Source organism: Terrapene carolina, unplaced genomic scaffold (assembly GCF_002925995.2).
Source record: "Terrapene carolina triunguis isolate 2854851 unplaced genomic scaffold, T_m_triunguis-2.0 Scaffold130, whole genome shotgun sequence".
NCBI classification, from domain to species: Eukaryota; Metazoa; Chordata; order Testudines; family Emydidae; genus Terrapene; species Terrapene triunguis.
Genome location: NW_020664481.1, coordinates 32,751,972 through 32,774,486, shown reverse-complemented (window position 1 = coordinate 32,774,486; position 22,515 = coordinate 32,751,972). Strand labels below are relative to the sequence as shown.

The 22,515-nt window shown below is 40.9% G+C and overlaps 1 protein-coding gene across 1 annotated transcript in view; it reads right to left on the bottom strand.

The window, feature by feature from the left end:
* ITFG1 (integrin alpha FG-GAP repeat containing 1) overlaps positions 1-22,515 on the bottom strand; it is a 214,740-nt gene that overhangs the window by 13,022 nt on the left and 179,203 nt on the right. Inside the window, exon 15 of the mRNA XM_029911788.1 lies at positions 341-465. Within this exon, the coding sequence (XP_029767648.1) occupies positions 341-465 (125 nt within the window). The remainder of the gene's footprint in view (positions 1-340; positions 466-22,515) is intronic.

The window sequence follows — 22,515 nt, the reverse complement described above, 5'->3', positions numbered from 1 at the left end:
GGCATAATCATTGGATTCTTAGAGCAAACTGAAATGTTATTAATATAAACCAGCTCTGTATTTCTATGCAAATAGCACACAAATGCATACTTCTGTGTTTTTCTCATGAGTGATATTTTTGTTTTATTGTTTACTTCAGAGGCTAATGAGTGATACTATATGCTGGAGAAAATGAACACAAAGTAGTCTTCAGCAAACCGTTTTCAATACCCATGAAAAATGTTTCTTTATAATTCTGATTTCCGAAACAGAGCAATCCTAAGAACAACACCCCCCAAAGCTTCATTGGGCAAGGAAAATACCAGAAAAAATAGTTTATCCATGGGAAATCTCAACTTACCTTTTCTCCTAAAGGACGAGGAATGCCAACGTATAAGTGATCAAGGAAATTAGCACTGCGTCCCAAACCTAGCACATTGTAAGGCAACTGGAGAGCGAAATGAGCTGACTGGCTAAGTTGTCCAGCTAGAATTTAATTTAAAAAAGAAGCTGTAGTGAATCTACTTCTTAAGACTTTCATCACAATAACACGTTTTGCCTGCAGTAATAATAATGTTTTAAAATTATAAGTAAACAATACAATTATCTGTTCTTAAGTGACAGATCCTGCATTTCCAAATAATCTGTGGGTATTCAACAAGAAGAATAAATTTATTCCACTAACAATTTCAGAACTAGCTACCAAACACATACTGTAGATCAAATTTTCCTCTGATTTAAACCTGAGTTACATTAATTGCAAGCCAGGGCAGAAATTGGCTCCACTGATAACAGATAATTATAAACAACTGAAAACAAAGAGACGTTTTCTATTAAGTGAAAGCAGGAAAAGGATACACATTTTTCTTAGCTAGCTTTAGATTCATTAACAACATATGATCTCCAGATATATTACTTACTGCATTTTAGCAAAATCTCTTACAATCTTTTCATCTTCTACAGCATATTAACTTGAATCCAGTGTGGACCCTTTGTTTTCTAAAAAGCCCCTTATTAAAGGATTTCTTTCTTGTTGCCATAACAGGAACAAGATAAACATTAAAACCACTTCAGCCCTTCACCAGGATAACAGAAATAATTTCAATCTGGAGGAGGGGGCTGGCCGGTGACAACATGAGGTAAGTTTTCAAAGTGGTGAGAAGCAGTTGTTTTAACAATTTTTTTTTTAAAACAGGAATTTGAGTGTCAAATTCTTGCACTGCTTTGACATGCTCTGATAGGTTATATTTTAAATCAAGAATCTCAAATTAAGCAATAAGACATGACAGGATGTGAATTTTGGGTGCAATAATTCACATCTTGTATGTTAGAGTAGGAGGCTGCAGGCTGAGTTCTGTCTATGCGACTAGGCATGAATTATAATAACATAATTCAATCCCTGCAGTCCTTTCTTAGATAAAAATAAATATACTCCACCACCAAGGGAAGTAATTATTGGCAGGAGGGTAAAACTCGAGAGCAAAGATATCAAGATATTCTGACATGTTTTCTATTTTAATTTTATGGATTCTGAAACACTATTGACTTTATGACCCTCGAGTGTTTAAAGCCATTGAGCACTTTCATTTTATTTTCAGTTTGTATTGGCCTGTCACTCTGTTTAGCACTGGTTTAGCTGCATCCCTTGTTGACATGAGTTGTCAGCAATATGTAATTTTACTAGAGTGGACAAAGCCTTCATTGCTTATCCTCTGATGAGGCAATGCCTTAAACCCTGATCTTGCATCAGGTACTGTTGAACTCAACCTTAAGTTTTAGAATTTTTTTTTGTGTTATAAAGTTAAACACATGGATACATTTTTGTGGAAATGAGGGCTTAGAAAGGAACCAGACTATCTTTGAAAAGCATGTTTTCAAATAAACAACTAGTTTTGTTTCTGATTTTAGCTCAAAGTACAGCTCAGTTCGCGGGGATGGAGGGGGAAACTGAATCAGAATCTGATTGATTTAAATGAGCTTGGTTTCAATCCAAGGTGTGGAAATTTCACAGGAGCTGTCAGCACCATTAGAACTGTTCCAATTAAAGGCAGAAAGTAAGTTCAGCCCAAGTCAAGATGTTGAAACACAACATAATTTGTATACGAGCCCAAAGAAGTGAGAAGCCAATTTAAGATACCCACGCCACACTTTTTGCATTTGGGGAAACCAGATTTTTGGGGAACTCAGCTGAAGAGCAGCCGCTCTTTACAGTTTGCTCCACAGAGCGCCAAGATGACATATCTGCTGGATTTACTGCTGCTTACGGCAGCAGTGACTTTGACAGTCACTTCTGAGTTTCTATTTTCTAGCTATGTTCGTACGGAAGGTAGAATTCAGCAACAGCATGGTACCGAACTGACCTCTGCTGCATGAGGGAGAGGGGGCAGAGAAGTGTGGTGTTCTGAGACTCACAGGATGGACCCCCAGTTTCCCTGCAGATACGGAGTCTCTACCAGTTTGGCAGGACATCTCTGGCTCCCTTTGCAAGGCTGAAAACCAAATACCTCCATATAACCAGGGCCTTGCATCATGTATATTTTAACTTGAAGTTTAACTTTTTTCCCCTAGGTAGGGTACCATAGGCCCAGTGACTATTGGCTTGAATTGCCAGCTTGCCTTACAGCTCTTCTGCTTGTAAGGCTTATATTACATTGTACAAGGAAGTAGGACTGATTAAGCCAGGTGATGACTGACACACATTTAAGATGCTAGGGTGTTATGACCTTTTCTTAGACAGCTGTGTGTTCACGGTTATCATTTCATACTACATGGTTTAAATGTGCAAATGGTGAGTTTAAAAATTATTTTATCTATTATAATGAAACTGCATTTTTGTATTCTTGGTTGGGAATCCCAAATATCAGTCAGGCAGAAATTGCAATTAACTCTACTGTACTAAGGATGAATGAATTATATTATTTATCAAGGATACCACAACACTCAATAGAAACAATATTAAAAATGTTTTTTCCTAAATAAATAAAGTAACCACATATGACATCTTTAATATGCAGGGACGGCTCCAGACACCAGCCTGGCAAGCAGGTGCTTGGGGCGGCCCCTCCGGAGAGGGGCGGCACGTCCAGGTATTCGGCGGCAATTCGGCGGACGGTCCCTCACTCCCGCTGGGAGCAAAGGACCTCCCGCCGAATTGCCGCCGCAGATCGCGATCGCGGCTTTTTTTTTTTTGGCTGCTTGGGGCGGCCAAAACCCTGGAGCCGTCCCTGTTAATATGACAAATGAATACACAGGCTGAGGAAAAAAAGAAAATGACTATTTTAAATAAATAGATTTTTGGTAAAAGGATTTAATTTCTTTCCAGTCTTAGCTTGTCAGACAGGACTGAAAAATTACAGGCTTTCCCACAAGTAAGTGTGGTGTGGGCAGACAATTAGTCTTTTAAAAAAGAAAACTTCCTTTTTGGATAGAAGATCCCATGATATAAACTGAGGTGATCTGGTTAGTATTGTATTTATCAACCAAACTGGAAAGTCACAGCATAAAGAAGCAAATGAATTACAAAAGTGCATTACAACAGTGAAGATTTTATTATTGGAATACATAATAGCAGCAGTAATGAAAAAATATCAGGGAATCTGCATAAGATGCAATACAAGTGTCAGACTTGCCATTACATACTGATCTCAACTATGTCTGACTCAGGTCGAAGGATGTGAGAACATAAAGGAATGCAGTGACAAATCAATTAAAAACAATAGTAGATCTTTCTGATTTAGAGCATAGTTGTGTTCACAAATCTAAGAAGGGGACATTTTTCCAAAACACAAGGCTGGCTAACTCCATATTTTCAAAGACTTTGGTTTTATCTCAGTATTTTTATACTTGTAAATCCATTGCTTTCAATTAAACAAACTACAGAACAAGCAAAAAATAGAAAAACAGTGACGTGTGTATTTGGTAGCAGTGTCTTCTACAGTCCCACATGGTACTTAAATAAGCTATTTATAGTCTGGATTTTTGATTAATGGCATGGCACTGCAACAGTAGCACAACTTCAGCATGTGCTTGGTTTGACATTCAGAGTCAGTTCTCTGTTGGGCTGTGAAGGGACAGTACCTCACACTGTTCTCTGGTAACACCTCCAACTGACCAAGGAGCAGCATTGACAGGTCGCAGTGAGAACAGCACCAACCCCTTCTCTGTCAGATGGCAAGGGACCCTTGAGGGGGTGTAAAATGGAAAATAAGGAGATTCGTGGGGCTCTGAGGGCACTTTGAAAGAAATGGCAATCAGTTTCCTCCAAGAATGTCTTTTGATGTGCCATAGAAATATCAAGTATTATTGAGGTATACAATATAACCATAACAACATGCCTATTGTGGAGACCATTTGGGCTTTTCAAAATTTATGTTTTCCTCTTAGGACTATAGCCTTGGATGTTAGAAGAAAGGTGTTCATTGGGACCATGCACAACTCTCTGCAGTACCTACTGTAGGATTAGGATCTTCTTATATTTTGAATAATTTATCTGTAACCTTAGCAAGTCCAAAAACTCAGCAGCGATGTGTTTCAATCCCTTTTTTCAAAGCAGTGACCTTAATCAGTCTATTCCACCAGTGGAAATGGGCATGAATTATTAGCAACTGTAGATAAGACAATAGTGTATATAATACATATGGAAATTCCTAGGAACTAATGTCAATCAATTTTCGCTTTTCATTCTGAAAACTACTGATATATGCTTTTGTGGCTGTATCAGTATCTGTATCAGAAATTAACTCCAGTCTACTTTATTCAAGATGCGGAAGTATAGTAACTCCCCAAATGCAGCCTTGAATGGTTTTTTTCCTCCATAAATGTTTACTATTTCAAAGTCCAATGTTGGCACAGCATCCCTATATTTATTCTTTTTGGACTCAGGTTCTACTATATTTGCTTTCAGTGAGAAAGAGAGGTATTTCTTCTAGTAATGCATTAAGAGGAGGATCTCTCTTGCAGAGTGTGAGAATGCAGAGGGAGAAAACTGTAAAATCCAGAAAGGCTTAACAGCTATCTCAGAAGGATACAGGGGAGGAAAATTTTGAGACTCAGAATGTGGGTGGTATTATTTATCATTTTGGGACTGAGCTTTCATCACACAGATGGATATCACCAGAACCAAATCTGTCAGATATCTACTTATAAGTTCATATTTGGACATCAGAGGAGAAAACCATTTTTTCAATTAGCAAACAGGCCAAATACTTTACTCAGTCTCTCTCTCTCTCTGTCTAATTAGAGGGATCTTGCCTTAAAGATGGTATCTAAAGTTTTAGGCATATTAATTCACTGGGGCAGTTTCTAGTATGATGGTAATATTATTAGTACAAATGCAAGAAATAAGAGTTCCAGGCATGGGATTCTCAACTCTCGCATTTAACTGAGGAAGATCCATTTCTAATTTCTATTAAAAACAGGCATAGTATTGGGATGCAAAACATTATAGTGATGTAAAATAAGCCATCATGTATTTCCTGAGATTATATTTGATACTGAAGTGTAGTTCTACTTACTGATATCACTGTTTTTAAATGTGAGGCTAAAGTAAGTGGCTCATCTTGGTTCTTGAAATTTTGTTTGTTAATTTTGCATTTTCGCACCCCCTAAATTATTAATTTCTCTTCCCACTTTCAGGCAGAAGTCCCCTTCTTCCCAGCAGGCTCCTACATAATTATAGGGGTGGGGCCAAAAGCAGCTTCCTGTAGAGACTGCTTCTGATGACTTCTGAGATGCCCAAGAGGGAAGGGAGAAAGGCACACTTTGTGGCTTCCTCCTTCCTCAACCCCTCCAGATAATCTGGTGCAATTTGAGGGAAGGCTCGGGAGAAATACTTTGCCAGAGGTAAGACATCACAGGGGCTTATGTTCCAGGATGGACAGGGGTCTTGGCCTCTCTTGGAGTTTCCCTGGCATATTCCCTGCAGGGGTATTTGCTGCCCTGCAGAAGGAGTAGGGGGAATCAACTCCCTAAATGAGTAGATCTTAGAGGATCCATAAAGGTCAGATGAATCCTATGGAGGGTGGGTGCCTTTGAACTGTCTCCAAGCTCCCCACAACCCTTCCTTCAAGAGCTGCATTGCCAAGAAGCCCCCTACTGCCCTGCAATTCCTGGAGGAGGAGACCTGTAAAGTAGGAAGCCTGTTAAGTTACTTCTAAGGGTTACAGGAATCATAACAATAGCAGTTAAATTTTCAGATGGAAATGTGATTTTCAAGTTGATGGAGTCCACTGAACTATGGAGTCATTACAGCAGCTCTATGCACAGAAATGCAGTCAATAGCTATTCTGATATTTACAATGCTCTCTGATGGTTATATCTGAACATTTCATTTGTAGATATGCAATTCCCTTTTTCTGGGGGTGAAGAAGGAGTAGAGGGTGTTTCTTTTAGTTTGTCTACAAACTTCACTTTACCTCAACTAAATCCTTGTTTGTCTGAGCCATATATTAATTTTTGTATTATCTAGTAACAAATCTTATCAGCTGGCTAAACCAAAGCATCCATGGATCAATTGGTTGCATACACTGTGGATAGTTATATGTTGGAACTAAAAGGGAACATGTTGTGTTGCTGGGAACTCCAATTATTGTGGGTGTAATGTGTGAGCTGAAGTTGGTCTGGATGTTAATACTGCCTGAAACAGTGAGTTTCTTGAATTTTAATGATTGGGGTGATGGGAAATTCACTTGAACAATCTCAAGTCTAAATAAATGAAGCTTTTTTAGTTTGGGAATACTAAAATGTTGTTTTGAAACTAAGGTCTCTTTTTAAACCTCTGGAGTATCCTTTTCTTTATTACAAGTATTTCAGAGCTGCAATGTTTTTCTATAAAAAGGGGACATTAACATTTATTTTGAGTTAAATACATTGAAGTATGATAGGAGAAGGTAATTTAACAGTCAGTTTTCTACACACATGTTTTTTAAGCCACAGTATTTCTTTAGTGAGGTATGGTTGTGTTGTAGTATTTTATAAGTTCTCTGAAATGAGACATATTTTAAATTATTTTTATTGAATGTCTATAGTCTGCACCACCAGATAATTAAAATATAAAAGCTGAAATATTTAACTGGGATTTATGCTTTCAATCACCTGTTATAAATGTAGGTATGTTAAGTGTATTATTAGGCTAAGGAAACAGTCCACTAAATTACATATAAAAGCAAATATTTATTAAGAAAAATTGTTCACTCTGCTGCTTCTTGTCCAAAGATAACAGAAATTGAAACATTTTACCTAAGTCCAATCAGTCACCAAATTGCTATATTCATAATCACTGGAAAATGTGTTGACATTTACTTTAATTCCCATTTATTGGGAAAAAGGCAGGGAAATACAGAAAATATACTGAGTTGTTCATTTAAAACATTAGGAAGTCTTTATTATGGCTTTTAACAAACAGAGCTTCCTAATTATAGCCAAATTTTGCCAATGTTACTCAAAGTTGAGCAGTGTCTTACTCCACAGGTACTCTCACTGCTTTCAGTAGGACTATTCAAGAGCTAAGATACTACTCAACATGAGTAAATGGCAGAATCAGGTCTTAAATACACTGTTAAACAAACCCTATTTGCTTCCTCTTTCCTTTTCTAATAAGCAAACTATCTTGCCTTTCCTATTACTTGTGTCATAAAACAGAAAAGCTTGTAAGACCCAGAACGTACCCTGAATCCTTCCTTCAATCATTCAGGGTTCCAGCTCTGAAGAGGCTGGGAATTCTGTGATCTCTAATAGGATCTTTAAGAGGTTATCACTGAAATAAATCTAAGATCTCATTCACTTTCACTAATGGCTTGTATATTAATAGAAGATGCACTGGTTTAACTTAGATCATTTTAGTTAAATCAGTGCAACTTAAAGTGTGGACTCTCTTATATCAGTTTATAACTGGTTTTATGGGTTTAGTTTACACCTGTAAATTTAGGGCTTACCTACATATGTAAGCTGCTCTGGTATACCAACCTGTGTTTTTAAACAGGGATATTTAAACCAGCCCAAACCCTTATTTCGGTTTAAGAGTAGCTATTTAGGTTTAAATTAAACCCATTCCAAATGATTTAAGCTAAATCAAAAAAGCCACTGAAAGCAGGGTTAACATTGGAGACCAGCAGTTCAATTATCGGTTTAAATCCACATCTTGTTTTATACTAATGCAACTTTATTTAGACAAACCCTTACTGACACAAGCACACAACGTTGTTATGGTTTAACTAAACCACTGTTAAAAAAAAAAAAAACACACCTTAAGTTAAACTGGTACAACTCTGCAGGTAGACCAGGCCTGAGGAACAACAGGGAATCTTACCTGGAGAAGAGGTACTGGCATATATGAGAGAAAGAGAGAGAGAGAGAAATTTAAGGTCTCTTGCTGCTTTCTTTTCTAAATTATCTCCCCTTTTTCTTACTCTCCAGCTCCATCCCTTTCCTTCTGTTCTTGTTACTCTATTTTCTTGCTCCTCTGCTTGTCTTTTACTCACTATGTATTCTCTTGCTCTTTTCCTCAGTTCCATCTCCATGTTTTACACACAATCTCTCTCCCCCTTCAAACTCTGTTTTTTTTTTTTTTTTTTTTTTTGCTTCTTACTCCTATTCAATCTCTAGAATTCTCCTCCCCTTTCTTTTGCTTAAATGAGGGTTGGTGCAGGCTTGCACTATCCACTTCTCTAAAAGCTAACCCGACCTGTTATGGGAATTGTCAGCCTCTCTAGATAGAATTTTCTGCAGTGCAATATAGCTGTGAAAATGCAGGGTGGCCCCAACCTGCTTTCAATGCACATTTAAGTCACTGTGCAGTGAGATACACTGGACTGGTCTACACTTAGTTTCTAAACAGATTTAGTTAAATTGATACACAATGATTTAGTTATCATTGGAGACCCCTTGTGCTGATACTATTAGTTCAGATAAGAGGGCCCTACATTAATTTATGTTAAATGCATTCCTACGTTCTTGAACTCTGAGGAGTTGGGGAATCTAACACTCAGTTCAGTGTCATCTTCTCACTAGCTATGAGGTGTTAGCCGAGAAGCCTGAGCATCTTTCACCTCAGGGAGGAAGGATGGTCCAGTGGTTAGGGTGCTACCATCTGACTGGGGAGACCTCAGTTGAAGTCCCTTCTTTGCCACAGGTTTCCTGTTTGATCTGGGGCAGTTACTTAGTCTCTCTGTGCTTCAGTTCCCCATCTAGAACGGGATTAATGCTCTCTCAGGCATGTAGGGAGGATGAATACATTAAAGATAAGGCACTCAGATACAATGATGATTGGTGCCATATAAGTACCTAAAAATCAATTTAGCTTAATTAATTAAAAAAACAATGTAGGCTAAATTGATTTAAGGTAAGTCCATAAAAGGGGTTTTCACTGATACAACTAATCATTCTATAGCGTTTCACAGTATTTTCTTTAAAACCCTATTTAGTTTCATCACTATTAAATTCTACAGGACTTTTCAGAAAGGAAATTGAGATACTGTGATACTAGGATATTTAGCATTTAAAGGAGAACTGTTAAAGGGGGATTTGATTGAGATATTTAGGATTATGAGGAAACTGGAACTGAGCAGGCCCTCCTTTTTTTACTCTGTTCCATCATACAAAAATGAAATTAATGTCAGTTAAAATTAATAAAAGGAAATACCACACAATGTATAGTGAGCCTTAAGGTGATTAGAGAATCAGATACTATAGCTGGGTTTTTTAAAATGCTGGATAATTTCATGGCTAATAACATCTGTCTTTATGCATGCCAAAATTAGGGTAATCAAATTTTTTGCTTCAGGGTGTAAATTGATCATTTGCAAAGATCAGGAAGGAATGTTTTCCTCTGCACAAGATTGAGGAAGTGGGTAGGTGCCTTATAATTTAATTTGCTTTCCTCTAAGAGCATCAGACATTAGCCAATACTGGAACTAGGATACAGGACTTAATGGATTAATGGTCTGATTCAGCTTAGCTTGCCCTTATTTTTTTAAGGCGCTGACAACTCTCCTGATTTAAAAAAAATTACTTAAAATAAAAAGTATCTTATACAAGTTCGCAGGTTTCAAATATTTGATGTGTTGCATTTAAATCCTCTGTTGGATTAATACATTAGAGTCATAAAGGATTTGGTAGTCACTTGTTACAGTTTATTTGCATATTCTCATTTTTTGTGCTTAGAATTGCAAACTATTTGTTTAAAATGACAAATGTGTGGCTGAGTGATATGGATGCAAGAACTTGGATCAAAGATTAAAAAGTAAATAAATAAAGGGAAATTATTGAAAGCACTGCTCTAGTAAACTGTTATAGCTTTTTGCAGTTCTGAGTCATTCCTAGTATGTGTTGCTTGTCCAATTAAAATATGCAAGGTTTTAATTAAAAAAAAAATCAGCTTTTAGATCTAAGTATGGCAATACTCCCACAGTATCTTTATATGCATTCCTCTAGCTCCATTTGCCCTATCCTAAACCTACGCCATTCAGCATTCCAAAAGGTTATGAACATGCCACTCATCCTTCAGGCAGGAAGTTGGGGGCTAGCAATTGCTTTTGAGATAGACACTACTGCTGCTTCATGAATGAGCAAGCAATGTGTAGAAAATGCCTCTTCTGTCCCCAGTACCTTAGAGTGACTTCACCATACTTTTGAGTTTTTGTTCAGCTTCATTACCTAGATCACTAGCACTTCTGCCAAAGATACCAAGCTGGCTATTCCTTATTATGTAAATTAGAAGTACTGTGATTATGAAAGCAGTAGGGTGAAATTTCTAGTTAATTTATTAAATTTGCACAATAGTGAAAATTTCCTCTGTTGATTAAAGATGAAGTTTCAGATACAAAAAACACTAACTTACTTGCAGATAGTAAAATAAACAAATAATACAAAATACTCATTTTAACTTTACAATGTTATAGAAAGTAGCCTGAAAAGGTTACTCAGTCTGCAGATCCTTGGGCAAAAAGAACCACTAGTGCAATTAAATTACTCTAAAGTTACAGGCCACCAATAAAAGTGATACAGGTTCATAGACTAGCAAAGAATAGTAAGAGGGCAGAGTATACAAGAAGTAATAAAAATCTTCTGTTACACTTGTACAATATCATATTTACAAAAAATTTTTTTACAAAATCTCCAGTACTAAGTGTGAGCATCATGTACTGTTGATACATCATCTTCTCCCCTGTTATCTGTTTTGAGGGGCCAATTACTTTTTTAAACTAATAGTATCAACAACCTCAAGCATTCAGCAATCTTGAGTCAGGCCCCCCAAAATCAAAAGACCACCTTAAGACATGAGATTGTAATAAAGTTTTTTGTTTTTGCTTTAATCTGCTTTTTGATTTTTTTCACCTGGAGGGGGAAGCTGCCAAACCCCAATTTGTGTGTGATAATCTCTGGTTCTTAATTAATCCTTAAATGCACACACAAAAAAGTAGGACTCCCTGCTCACTCTGTTTCACTTAACTTCTTCTATCTACTGAAGTGCCTCACATATGCATCTAGCCTGCTCCACCCCAAATGTACTGTTCCCCACCTACCCTCTTTCGTTCCCCTCTTTCTCCTCAGTCCCATACCCATCACATTCTCCTGCTCTGCCATATCATATTTCCCTACATCCCCCTCAGTCTGTCTCCTGTTCCCCCTAAACCCATCTCAATCTGCCTCCTGCTCCCCATAGTCCTCTGATTCCTCAGTATCCTGTCTAGTTTCCTAACACACTCCTTTCCCTGTTGCCTCTTCAGTCTCACTGACAGCACCTCTATAGTCACTGTCCCCAGTCTGGCTCTCACATGAGGACTAAAAGGGCACCATTTTCTTTGAGGGCAGCCTATTGCTTCAGTCCCATTGACAATACTGGGAGATGATGGCCATCTTGAGTAAAAACCTACACACAAACATCATTAAGCTCACCATAAAAGAGCAAGCATGGGCAATACTGGAGCTAGGGTTACCAATTTTGGTTGGACATATTCCTGGACATTTCATCTCATGACAATCTTTGAGTAAAAATTCATCTTTAATTCCTGGAAACTCCAGGACAATCCTGGAGGGTTGGCAACCCTAACTGGACTAATTCTATTACTCAAATAATGGTCTAATCTCTTAAACAGAGCTTTTTAATTCTAATACACCACTACGCGACCCGATATAACATGAATTCGGATATAACGCGGTAAAGCGGTGCTCCGGGGGGGCGGGGCTGTGCACTCCGGTGGATCAAAGCAAGTTCAATATATAAGTTTCACCTATAACGCGGTAAGATTTTTTGGCTCCTGAGGACAGCGTTATATCGAGGTAGAGGTGTATCCTGAACTATAGGATTCCAGTTTAGGTTATTGTTTCAAAAGGCTTGGGAGAGGGAAAATACTTCAAGCAATGCTGCTTCAATTAGTCACCAAAACATAAGATTTTAAGAAATGACTACTGATTTTGGGGTCCTAATCACCCTCTCTGAAAATCAGGTATTTTAAAAACATCTCAACTTGGGCATCCAAAAATTGAGGCACTCAGTCACAAGTTCTTTTTAAAATCTTGACTCTAATATAGAGTGCTAACTCCTCTTCTATACAAACAGCACGAGCACCTCCCCTTTCTATTAAATCTGAAGCTAGATCTTTCTGCTCTGTTCCCACTGTGGGGATGTTTAGTCCCTGGAAGCTTAACGGCCCTTCGCTGTGCCTCATGCTAAACTGTGATGCCTGACAATTGGTTCCATTTTAAACGAAAAATGAAAAGAATGGTAATTAAAAAGGGATGATAGATTCATTGGTGTTTCTTGCTATTTTGAGGGTTTTTTTGCTATTGGGGGTTGGATCAGGCTTTCAAATAGCTGTGTAGTCAACTCACACATTCTGCTCTATTGATGTTTCACTAAATAGGCTTACCTAAACTGTGATTGCACAATATCTGTACTCTCTGTAAACTGTAATTCCATTTATGTAGGTTCAGCTAGGCTAGTTCAAAAATCCAATATCACACCTTATTAGTTCTGTTTAAAAGAACAATAGAAAATGTTGGTTTTAAATATAAATGCAATAGCCTTTCTAATACTAAGTTATACTGATTTCAGTTAAGCAATGATGGATGGTGAGGTGCAGTTACCCTGAAATAATTACATTTCTTACCCAATCAAGTACCATACTTTCATATCTATTATGTCATAATCCATCTTTTTGTTTTAAGTCTATTAATAGACATTCAGATTGACTGAAAACTTAGTATTACACTATCATGTAGCTTTTGAAATAACTACAATTTGAAAGTCACTATATTAAGGAATTGAGAATGAGTTGAATGCATTTTGGTAAATACAATATGTTATGACCATCTAACACAATCTCCTTTTTTAGAAGCTATATTTTGCTCCTCATTTACAAAATACTGTATTTGTCAAAGGCTGTGTTACATTTATCAAAACACTAATTGACCAAAGATGTTTGTGTGAAGCAGTTTGTCAATACCACATACCCAAGCATTGCTGAGTTTTAAGAATTATCTTCTTTTTCACTTGTTGACAAGATAGATGGCTTTTCTAGTAGCTATGACCCACTATGTAGAACACAGCATCAGATTCGTAGCCTGTAGGCCCAAACGGACTTCTATAATTCATATATCACCATTTTGCTTTTACATTCAAGGCAGGACATTCAACCTTGCTTTTTCTACATCTTGGACACATATAAATGAGTAAATATCTCTACTAGGGCTGTCAATCACAGTTAACACCTGCGATTACCTGAAAACACAATTAATGTGTTAATTTATTTAATGTGTTAATCACAGACCTCTGGACCGGGAGGGAGGCATCAGCTGCGAGGGACCTGACAGTGTCTGGTCAGGTGCAGTAACCTACACCGCAACTGGAGAGCGGGAAGAGGACAGAGGAAAGTGGCTCTCATCCTGGCTGCGGCAGAGGCAGGGATCCTGACTCCCTCTTCCCCTGTGCTCTACTCCATTGTCCCTGGGCAGCCACTCACTCCCGGGAGTGATCCCCCTCCTCCGCACCATGACCCATTGTTCCTGGCTGGCCCCCTTGCTCCCTGGACTGATCTCCCCCACCTCCCCCTTGCGCTGGGCCCCATTGTCCCTGGCCGGCCACTTGCTCCCAGGACCAACTCCCCCATTTGCGCCATGCCCCACTGCCCTTGGCTAACCACTCACTCCTGGGACCAACTCCCCCACCCGCATCATGCCCCATTGCCCCCGGCCAGCCACTTACTCCTGGAACCAACCCCCCCACTGCACCGTGTCCCTTTGCCCCTGGCCAGCCACTCTCTCCTGTGACCACCCTCCCGCGCCATGCCCCATTGTCCCCAACTAGGCCCTTGCTCCAGGAACTGACCCCTCCCCCCATACCCCAATGCCCCCAGCCGGCCCTCGCTCTGGGGAGTACCCCATAAAGAACAGGGGCCTGGCAAGCTCAGCCTCCATGCACCAACTTCTCCCCCCCTGCTGCAAGTGGAGTCTCTAAGGTATAATCCACCCTCCCTTGCAAACAAGGGCTCGCTCAGCTGAAGGAACCCCACGTAGCTCAGTAAAAGAAGTTTAATTGCACTGTTTAACAGTGTGATTAAAACTACGATTAATCGCAATTAATTTTTAAATCACTTGATAGCCCTAATCTCCACAGAACTGCAAATTACTCTAGAAGAGCACACTGAGGGCATGGCTACACTTGCAGATGTAGAGCGCTTTGAGTTAAACCAGCCTTCGGAGAGCGCAGCAGGGAAAGCGCTGCAGTCTGTCCACACTGACCGCTGCAAGCGCACTGGTGTGGCTACATTTGCAGCACTTGCAGTGGCATTGGGAGCGGTGCATTATGGGCAGCTATCCCACAGAGCACCTCTTCCCATTCTGACGCTGTGGCTTGTGGGAAGGGGGTGCGGGGCATTCTGGGTGCTGTCCCAATGCCACGTGATGCATCGGTTCGCATCCCAGCAATCCCTTTGCTTCCGCCCACATTTGGCGCCATCTTTCAACATTTTTTGTGCTGTGTGCTTTGTCTTCCCTTTCGGTCTGCGGGAATGGAGCCCGAACTGCTGAGGAATATGCTGACGAGTCTTGCCAGCACGTCACGTTTGGCAGTCGAGTTACTCCTTAAGATCCAAACTGACAGTGAGGACTCCGATGATGATACTGACTCAAGTAATGCATACGACACGAGATTGCTTGTGGCATTCACGGACATGCTCAACACTGTGGAACGCCTCCTTTGGGCTCAGGAAACAAGCATTGAGTGGTGGGATCACATCGTCATGCAAGGCTGGGATGACGAGCAGTGGCTGCAGAACTTTCGGATGAGAAAAGCCACTTTCATGGGACAGTGTGATGAGCTCGCCCCCACCCTGCGGTGCAAGGACACGAGATTGAGAGCTGCCCTGATGGTGGAGAAGCGGGGCTATTGCAATCTGGAAGCTGGCAACTCCAGACAGCTACCGATTGGTCGCTGACCAGTTTGGATTGGGAAAGTCGACCGTTGGAATCATGTTGATGCAAGTTTGCAGGGCCATTAATCGCATCCTGTTCAGAAGAGCTGTGACTCTGGGTAACATGCATGACATTGTGGCTGGCTTCGCACAAATGGGTTTCCCTAACTGTGGAGGGGCGACAGATGGGACTCATATTCCAATTCTGGCACCAGCCCACCTAGCCTCCGAGTACATTAATCGGAAGGGGTATTTCTCTATGGTTCTCCACGCGCTTGTGGATCACCGTGGGCGTTTCATTGACATTAACGCAGGCTGGCCCGGAAAGGAGCATGACACACGCATCTTTTGGAACACTGGCCTATTCAGGAAGCTGCAAGCCGGGACTTTTTTCCCAGACCAGAAGATCACTGTAGGGGAAGTTGAAATGCCCATTGTGATCCTTGGAGACCCCGCTTACCCTTTAATGCCGTGGCTCATGAAACCCTACACAGGGAGCCTTGACAGCAGCAAGGAGCAGTTCAACAACAGGCTGAGCCGATGCAGAATGACTGTGGAGTGCGCTTTTGGCCGTTTAAAGGGCCGCTGGTGCTCTCTGTATGGAAAGCTGGACCTGGCCGATGACAGCATCCCCGCGGTTATATCCGCGTGCTGTGCCCTCCATAACATTTGTGAAGGGAAGGGTGAAAGATTCACTCAGGCATGGAACTCGGAGGTTCAACACCTGGAGGCTGAATTTGAACAGCCAGAGAGCAGGGCTATTAGAGGGGCCCAGTGCGGGGCTGCAAGGATTAGGGATGCCTTGAGGGAGCAATTTGAGGCTGAAAGCCATCAGTAACGTTTGATGCCCTGCACGGGAGTGAAGTGCAGTGGTTCCAATGTTAGTCGGAATCTGTTTGCGCTACGCTGACTTGCAGTGACTGTTGCTTTCCTGGGCTAAAGGTATCTTTTACTTTATGCAATAATAAAGAATGTTTTCAAAGCCAAAAAATCCATTTATTCAAAAGAAACACAACTGCTTGGGAAACAGAAAGGGCAAGGGGGTGGGGAACGGTACAATCACAGATTTGCGTATGTCCTGTTATCATACTCAGCCTTCCTGTCTGGAGTGCTGTGCAATGAGTGCTGCACTTCAGGATAGCTATACTGCATGGTGATGGGGGTTGAGTGCAATGGGTAAGGGTCATAGTTTTCAGGGTTGGGTGGTGAAGCTACAGGTGTTGGAGGCAGCTGGTGGTGGTAGGAACCCGGATGTTGGGGAAAGTGGGTTGGAGGTGACATGGGAGCAACAAGGGAAAGAGTTTTGGGACAAGGGCTGCAGGGGGGGGCAGGCGCGGTAGTGCTCTGCCTCCATGGCTACGAGCACATGGATAGAGTCTGCTTGGCGCTCCATGATGCTTATCAGCCGATCTGTGCTTTGCTGCCGGAGCTCTGCGCTTTTGTGCCAGCGCTCCTCATTCTGCTGGCTGATCCTCCTTTTGCTCTCCCTCCACTCCTGCACTTTTAGATTCTTGTTAAGTGACTGCTGCATTACTTCATGCAGCATGTCTTCTTTGCTTCTACGTGGCCTCTTCCTGATTCTTTGCAGTCTCTTGGCCGGTGATAACACGGACGGCTGAGATCTCAAGGTTGCATCTGTAAAGGTAAAATGAAGCACTTAACAGAGGCAGCATTGTTCACACCAGACAGAGCAATGATTCCCCTGTACTTAAGGAGGGCAAGCACAGTCTACACAATAGCATAATTTGCCTGTCCCAAAGCGAGCGCACATAACCCACGGGAGCCCCAAAATAGTGAGTAAGGGGGACTGATTGTTTCATGGCTGTACTGTCCTCTGGGTTTCTGTGCCTTGGGGAGAGCCAACAGCTGCAGGGGGCACCTATACTGTCCCTACATTTTCCACAGCAGTTTGTCCTGGAAGATATGTCGCTGCTGAGAGTGACCTGGGAAGCAAGGGAGGGTCTTCTACTACAGTGCGGCTTCTGCCCTGGCCCATATGCAGCTTGCCTGTGTGCAGCAATGGTCCCCCCGCCCCTCACGGCACAGTGGCACGGACATGTTAGCCTGACTGGGACAAGGACCACAGTGGCTCTCCCGAGAAACCTGCGCAAGCGCATTGCCCAATTACCACGATGTGAGAGAGCACATCAATGCCCCATTCCGCATCTAGGCATGCATGCAGCCCTAACCCTCCTCACCCCAGGAGCCTGCACCGAATAACTTCCTTCCCAAAATAAAAGCTGCTTACCGGGAACCTCCTCTGGTGTTTGTCCTTCCCCAAGCACCGGCCACCACGATTGGCTACCTTCCTCCTGGCTTAATAACAGCTCCTGGCTGCATGTATCTAGGAATTCCGGGGTGTCTTCCTCCGCCTAAGCACCCTCACTCCCGCTTTGCTCCTCCTCCTCTTGCCTTGTTGGACTGGGCTCTAGTCTGAAGTGTCCATGGTGATACTCGGAGTGGAGGTGGGATCGCCCCCAAGTATCGCGTCCAGCTCTTTGTAGAAACGGCAGGTCGCGGGGGCAGCACCGGAGCAGCGGTTTGCCCCCCGTGCTTTGTGGTAGGCATTCTGCAGCTCCTTCACTTTGACCCTGCACTGCAGTGCGTCCCAGTCATGGCCCCTTGCTATCATGTCCCTTGATATCTGCCCGAAAGTATTGTAATGAGGTCCAGCACCTTGCTATTGCTCCATACTGGGGATCGCCTGGCACGTGGAGGCATGGTCACCTAGAAAGATTGGCTGAGAGCACTCCATGCCTGGCTGAGCAAACAGGAAGGGGATTTTCAAAATTCCCAGAGAATTTAAAGGGCGGGTCTGACAGTTGGTCACCTGAGGGCAGGGCAGTAGAGTTCAAACTGATGACCAGAATGGCTAGAATAGGCATTGTGGGACACTTCTGGAGGCCGATCAGAGCGCATTAACAGACCAGGGCATCCACACTGGTGCTGAGGCGCTCCAGTGGGGGTGCATCAAACGTTATTCCACTTGCCGAGGTGGATTACCAGGAGCGCTCTAGTCGAGGAGTCAGAGCGCTCTATGTGCCTTGCCAGTGTGGATGCATCATGAGTTAGAGCGCACTGGGCTGCTTTAATGCACTCTAACTCGCAAGTGTAGCCATGCGGGGTGGAATAATGCAGACGGCTGCAGAACGCCACAGGCAATAGAAATAGGACAAAGCCAGTCACACAATGATGTCATAATTGCAGCTATAGGGGCCCCCTTCCCATCCCACCCTTATATGTTGAAATCCTAGTGTGTGGTCTATTGCTCCCTTTCCAGGGCTGCATGGTGCACAGCAATGTTTCTTAAACTTTTCAGGGTTGTGAGCCATTCAAAGTTAAAAGACATAAAATAAAATTCAAGACTCCCCTCACACTGACTATAGAAGTCAGAGGAAAAAAGTATCAATGATAACAATAAGCCTATATCATTGATTTGTGTGTGTTTTTCAACAGGTAGACAAAAAACTTGACTTTGAAGGTTAAGGGTGTGCAGGGAGTGGGGGAGCAAGATTTTCCTTGCTTTAGATTGTAATATAATTTCCAGCCTCCCTGCTTGCCTTTTTTGACCTCTTTGGGAGTTGTGACCCACTGACTGAGGAATACTTGTGTAGAGCATGAGCTGTGTTCTGAGTTCAGAGTTATGCAGTAATGATAACTTCAGCTCTCTGGGGAATCAGGATGTGGCTCCCTTTGTTTCCACCCTGTCTGGAATAAGTCACCGGTTCTCTTTTTGGCCTGCTCTACAGCAAACTCCATCCAACCTCCTTCACAGACCCAAACAATTCTGGAGGCAGTTCCTTTTGCCCACCCTTTTGAGACTGAGTATCCTCACTTAGGCTGGCATAGCAGGACAATTTGAGGCAGGTGAGAGAGGTGAAGGGGGGAGAACACAAATCAATGTTTGTACATTTTCAACTTACAAATCTAATATTTGCAGTACAGGCGAGTCTCATCTTACGCTGAGGTTACGTTCCGCTGTCAGCGCGTGAAGCGAAAATCGCGTATAGTCAAAATTACATTGAGTGTAATGGCGGGCGGAATCGCCCGCACTACAGGTACACTATTTAAATTGTTATTTTTCTCTTGTTGTTGTTTTTTTGTTTTGTTTTTGCCGACCGCGCAAAGCTGAATTCGCACATGTTAAACGCGCATATGATGAGACTCGCCTGTATTGTGCTCTCATATAATATTTGGTGTTTTTCTTAAAGCCACAGCTTTCATTTAAAAAAATTTTTTAGGTCACATGATTGCTGAGAACAACTGCAAAGTATATCCGCTAAAGGCTTATAAACTACAAAACTAAAGAATTTAAATGTATTTATTTTACAATCATATAACTTTTTGAGGCATGATTTTTATGATTTCTTAGTGTTTAAGGATGGCAGTATTGTATTTGATATCAGAAATTAGAATGAGCTTCCTAATCAAACTATAACACAAGTTCCTCTCTCAATAGAAACACAGCAAAACTCATATTAGGTAACCATCCAAGAGACTAGTAAGAATTGTTTATCTAGTAGAGATAGATATTCAACAAACAAAATTGCACATGGTCCTCTCATTGTAGCTGTATAACTAGAGATAAGAAAGATATCACTTCACTTAGAAACACAGATTAATGAAGAAAAAGCCACCCACAAAATCAGGCATAATATGAAAGTGTGATTCTCTATGTCCTACAATTTAATATTCAGTTATAAATTCAACTTATTCCACCTTAACCCTCAGCCCCCTATTACAGACACACACCCCATCATATTTAATGTGTTCTAAGGGAATACTGCAGTGTCATCAGGTATCTATTAAAATACGGCATTACATTTCACTGTTGTCTAGTATGAATTGCAATGCAATGCTTGTGTTTAAGTATGTTAGTAAAATGGCTGCAACAAATTTGTATGCAGCTCACAGTCCAACTACAAGGATAAACATAAGGACCCAATGCAGCAGTAAAATAATAAGAGGCAAATCCAAGTTGTGCAAGCCCAGGAGGGCCACAGGTGTTGCCTCAGCAACAGGTGAAAGATTAGTTTGCCATGAAAGGTTTAAAAAACTCCAACAAAAACATAAAAGCTTGGAGTTGTAAAGGTGTCCAGAAGACAGTGCTGAGGCTGGATAAACGGCAGGGTACTGAAAAGTTACCTATGTGTAAAGGGTAGGGGTGACCTCTTGTGCCCTTTTCTCATTGTCAGTGTGTGTCAGAGGGTCAACAGATAACAGAATTTAATGCTGATCAGTCATCTTTATGTGAATTCTTACCGTGCTTCCTCAGCCAAGTAGTACAGTATGGATGAGGAGAATCTATAGAGAAACTTTCTGCAGGGGTAATTAGGAGCTTGACCAGCGATACAAGGGACTGCCACAGGTAGAGGATGCATGTTACATCTCATCATTCACAGGGCACTCTCTTGGGGATACAGTTATTAATGGTAATATTGGAGTAATCCTCTTTTTTTGTAGTCCATGGAAAGTGGATGGACCAATTACCCAAACTTGTAGATTAAGCAGAAGCTTAGACACTGATTCCTTTAGATTATAGGACTACATAAGATCAAAACTGGAAAAACCTATTAGAACACGGAGTTCATTATTCTCTGTGCAGGGATGATATCTGCAGATATAAAGTGGATATCAATGGATTTGCATGGCTCTACCTAAGGTACAGTGCACAACAGAGGGATAACTTAAGAATCTTTGTACAGTTCATGAACGCATTTGTTCTGGTTGATCCATACCTGTTAATTCTTAATTTAAAAAGGACCTGACTTTATTTATGCTGTTTTGGAAACACATGAACATCTGTTTTGGAGAAAATCACTTTAAATAACTCACTGATTATGAAATCAAATGCGTTAAAGAACCATATATCCCTGAAAAGAAGGCCAAAAGGATGAATATTGGGGTTTCTACTTTTTACATCTTGCATTAATGACATGCCAACATTTTAATCAGCAGAAGAACTGTTAAATATGCCGATGACATATATGCAAAAGTATTAGAGAACAGGAATATTTAATAGCAGTACTGGTTCTATCACCTTATCTGTTTTGTCTAATTAAATCACTGAGCAAACATGTATTTAGAAATAAAAATGCAGAGGAAAGAGAGCTATTTCATTCAGCTTAAACATTTTTTGCAACACCAAAGTTGACAATTAAACCTCTCAGCTAGAGGGCAGCTTGTTAAATAATCCTGACAGTTTAAAACAGTGCCTGCCCCCCCAGCAATATAAAAACTAAAAAAAGAAACTTCCATTTCCCCCTCAAAAATAATTTTTTTGTAGAGGTTGTGTGTCATATTAACTAGTTTTAGCATGTCATATATCAACTGAACCAGACTCTGTGCTCCTTGGGGCAGTAGTCTAGTTTGTTCTACTCTGTAGAACACTGTGAAAACCAATGTATAAATAAGAACGCCTACACATTAGAACTATGACAATTATCAATAAGACAAATGTCACTAATGGTGTAGCATTTGTTTTTTATTTTTAGAAACCTATTATTGCTACTAATTCTAATATGGCTAACAGTGGAAACATGCATCTGTGATCCAACCCAAGCCCTCCAAAAATTGATAACACATTTTTTATGAGGAACATTTCAGATCCACTTTCAAACCTGCTTACTGTGGGGAAAACAAGATATTTGTTGAGTGAGGTGAGCTTTTCACCTTGAAGTTTAATGTTCTGAACGATTATGCTGCTATTGCTCCAAATGTTTCACTCTGGCTCCAATGACAGAAAAGAATAACCATTACTTACCTTGTGGCACAGAAAACCAATTGCTTAAAAAAAACCCAAAACACTTACGTCCCCACCCCCTCAAAAAAATCCTGTATCCAGGCAATTTGCAAACTGAGTTTTCTTTGTAATTCTCTAGTAAAACATACTAATTTTCTGCCATGTAATTAAAATGTTGATTTTTACTATATAATAGCATTTTTAAAGAATAGGGTTTAAAAGTGTTAATGTGTCAAATAATTCAGCTATCCGCTCAATCAATTAACTTTGGTATATAAAAAGAGATTATTACTGAATTTACTGCAATTTTAATTTCAGTGCCTGACAATTTATTGAATTAATGCATTAAATTTAAAAGGCTAATCAATGTTATCATATGCCACATTC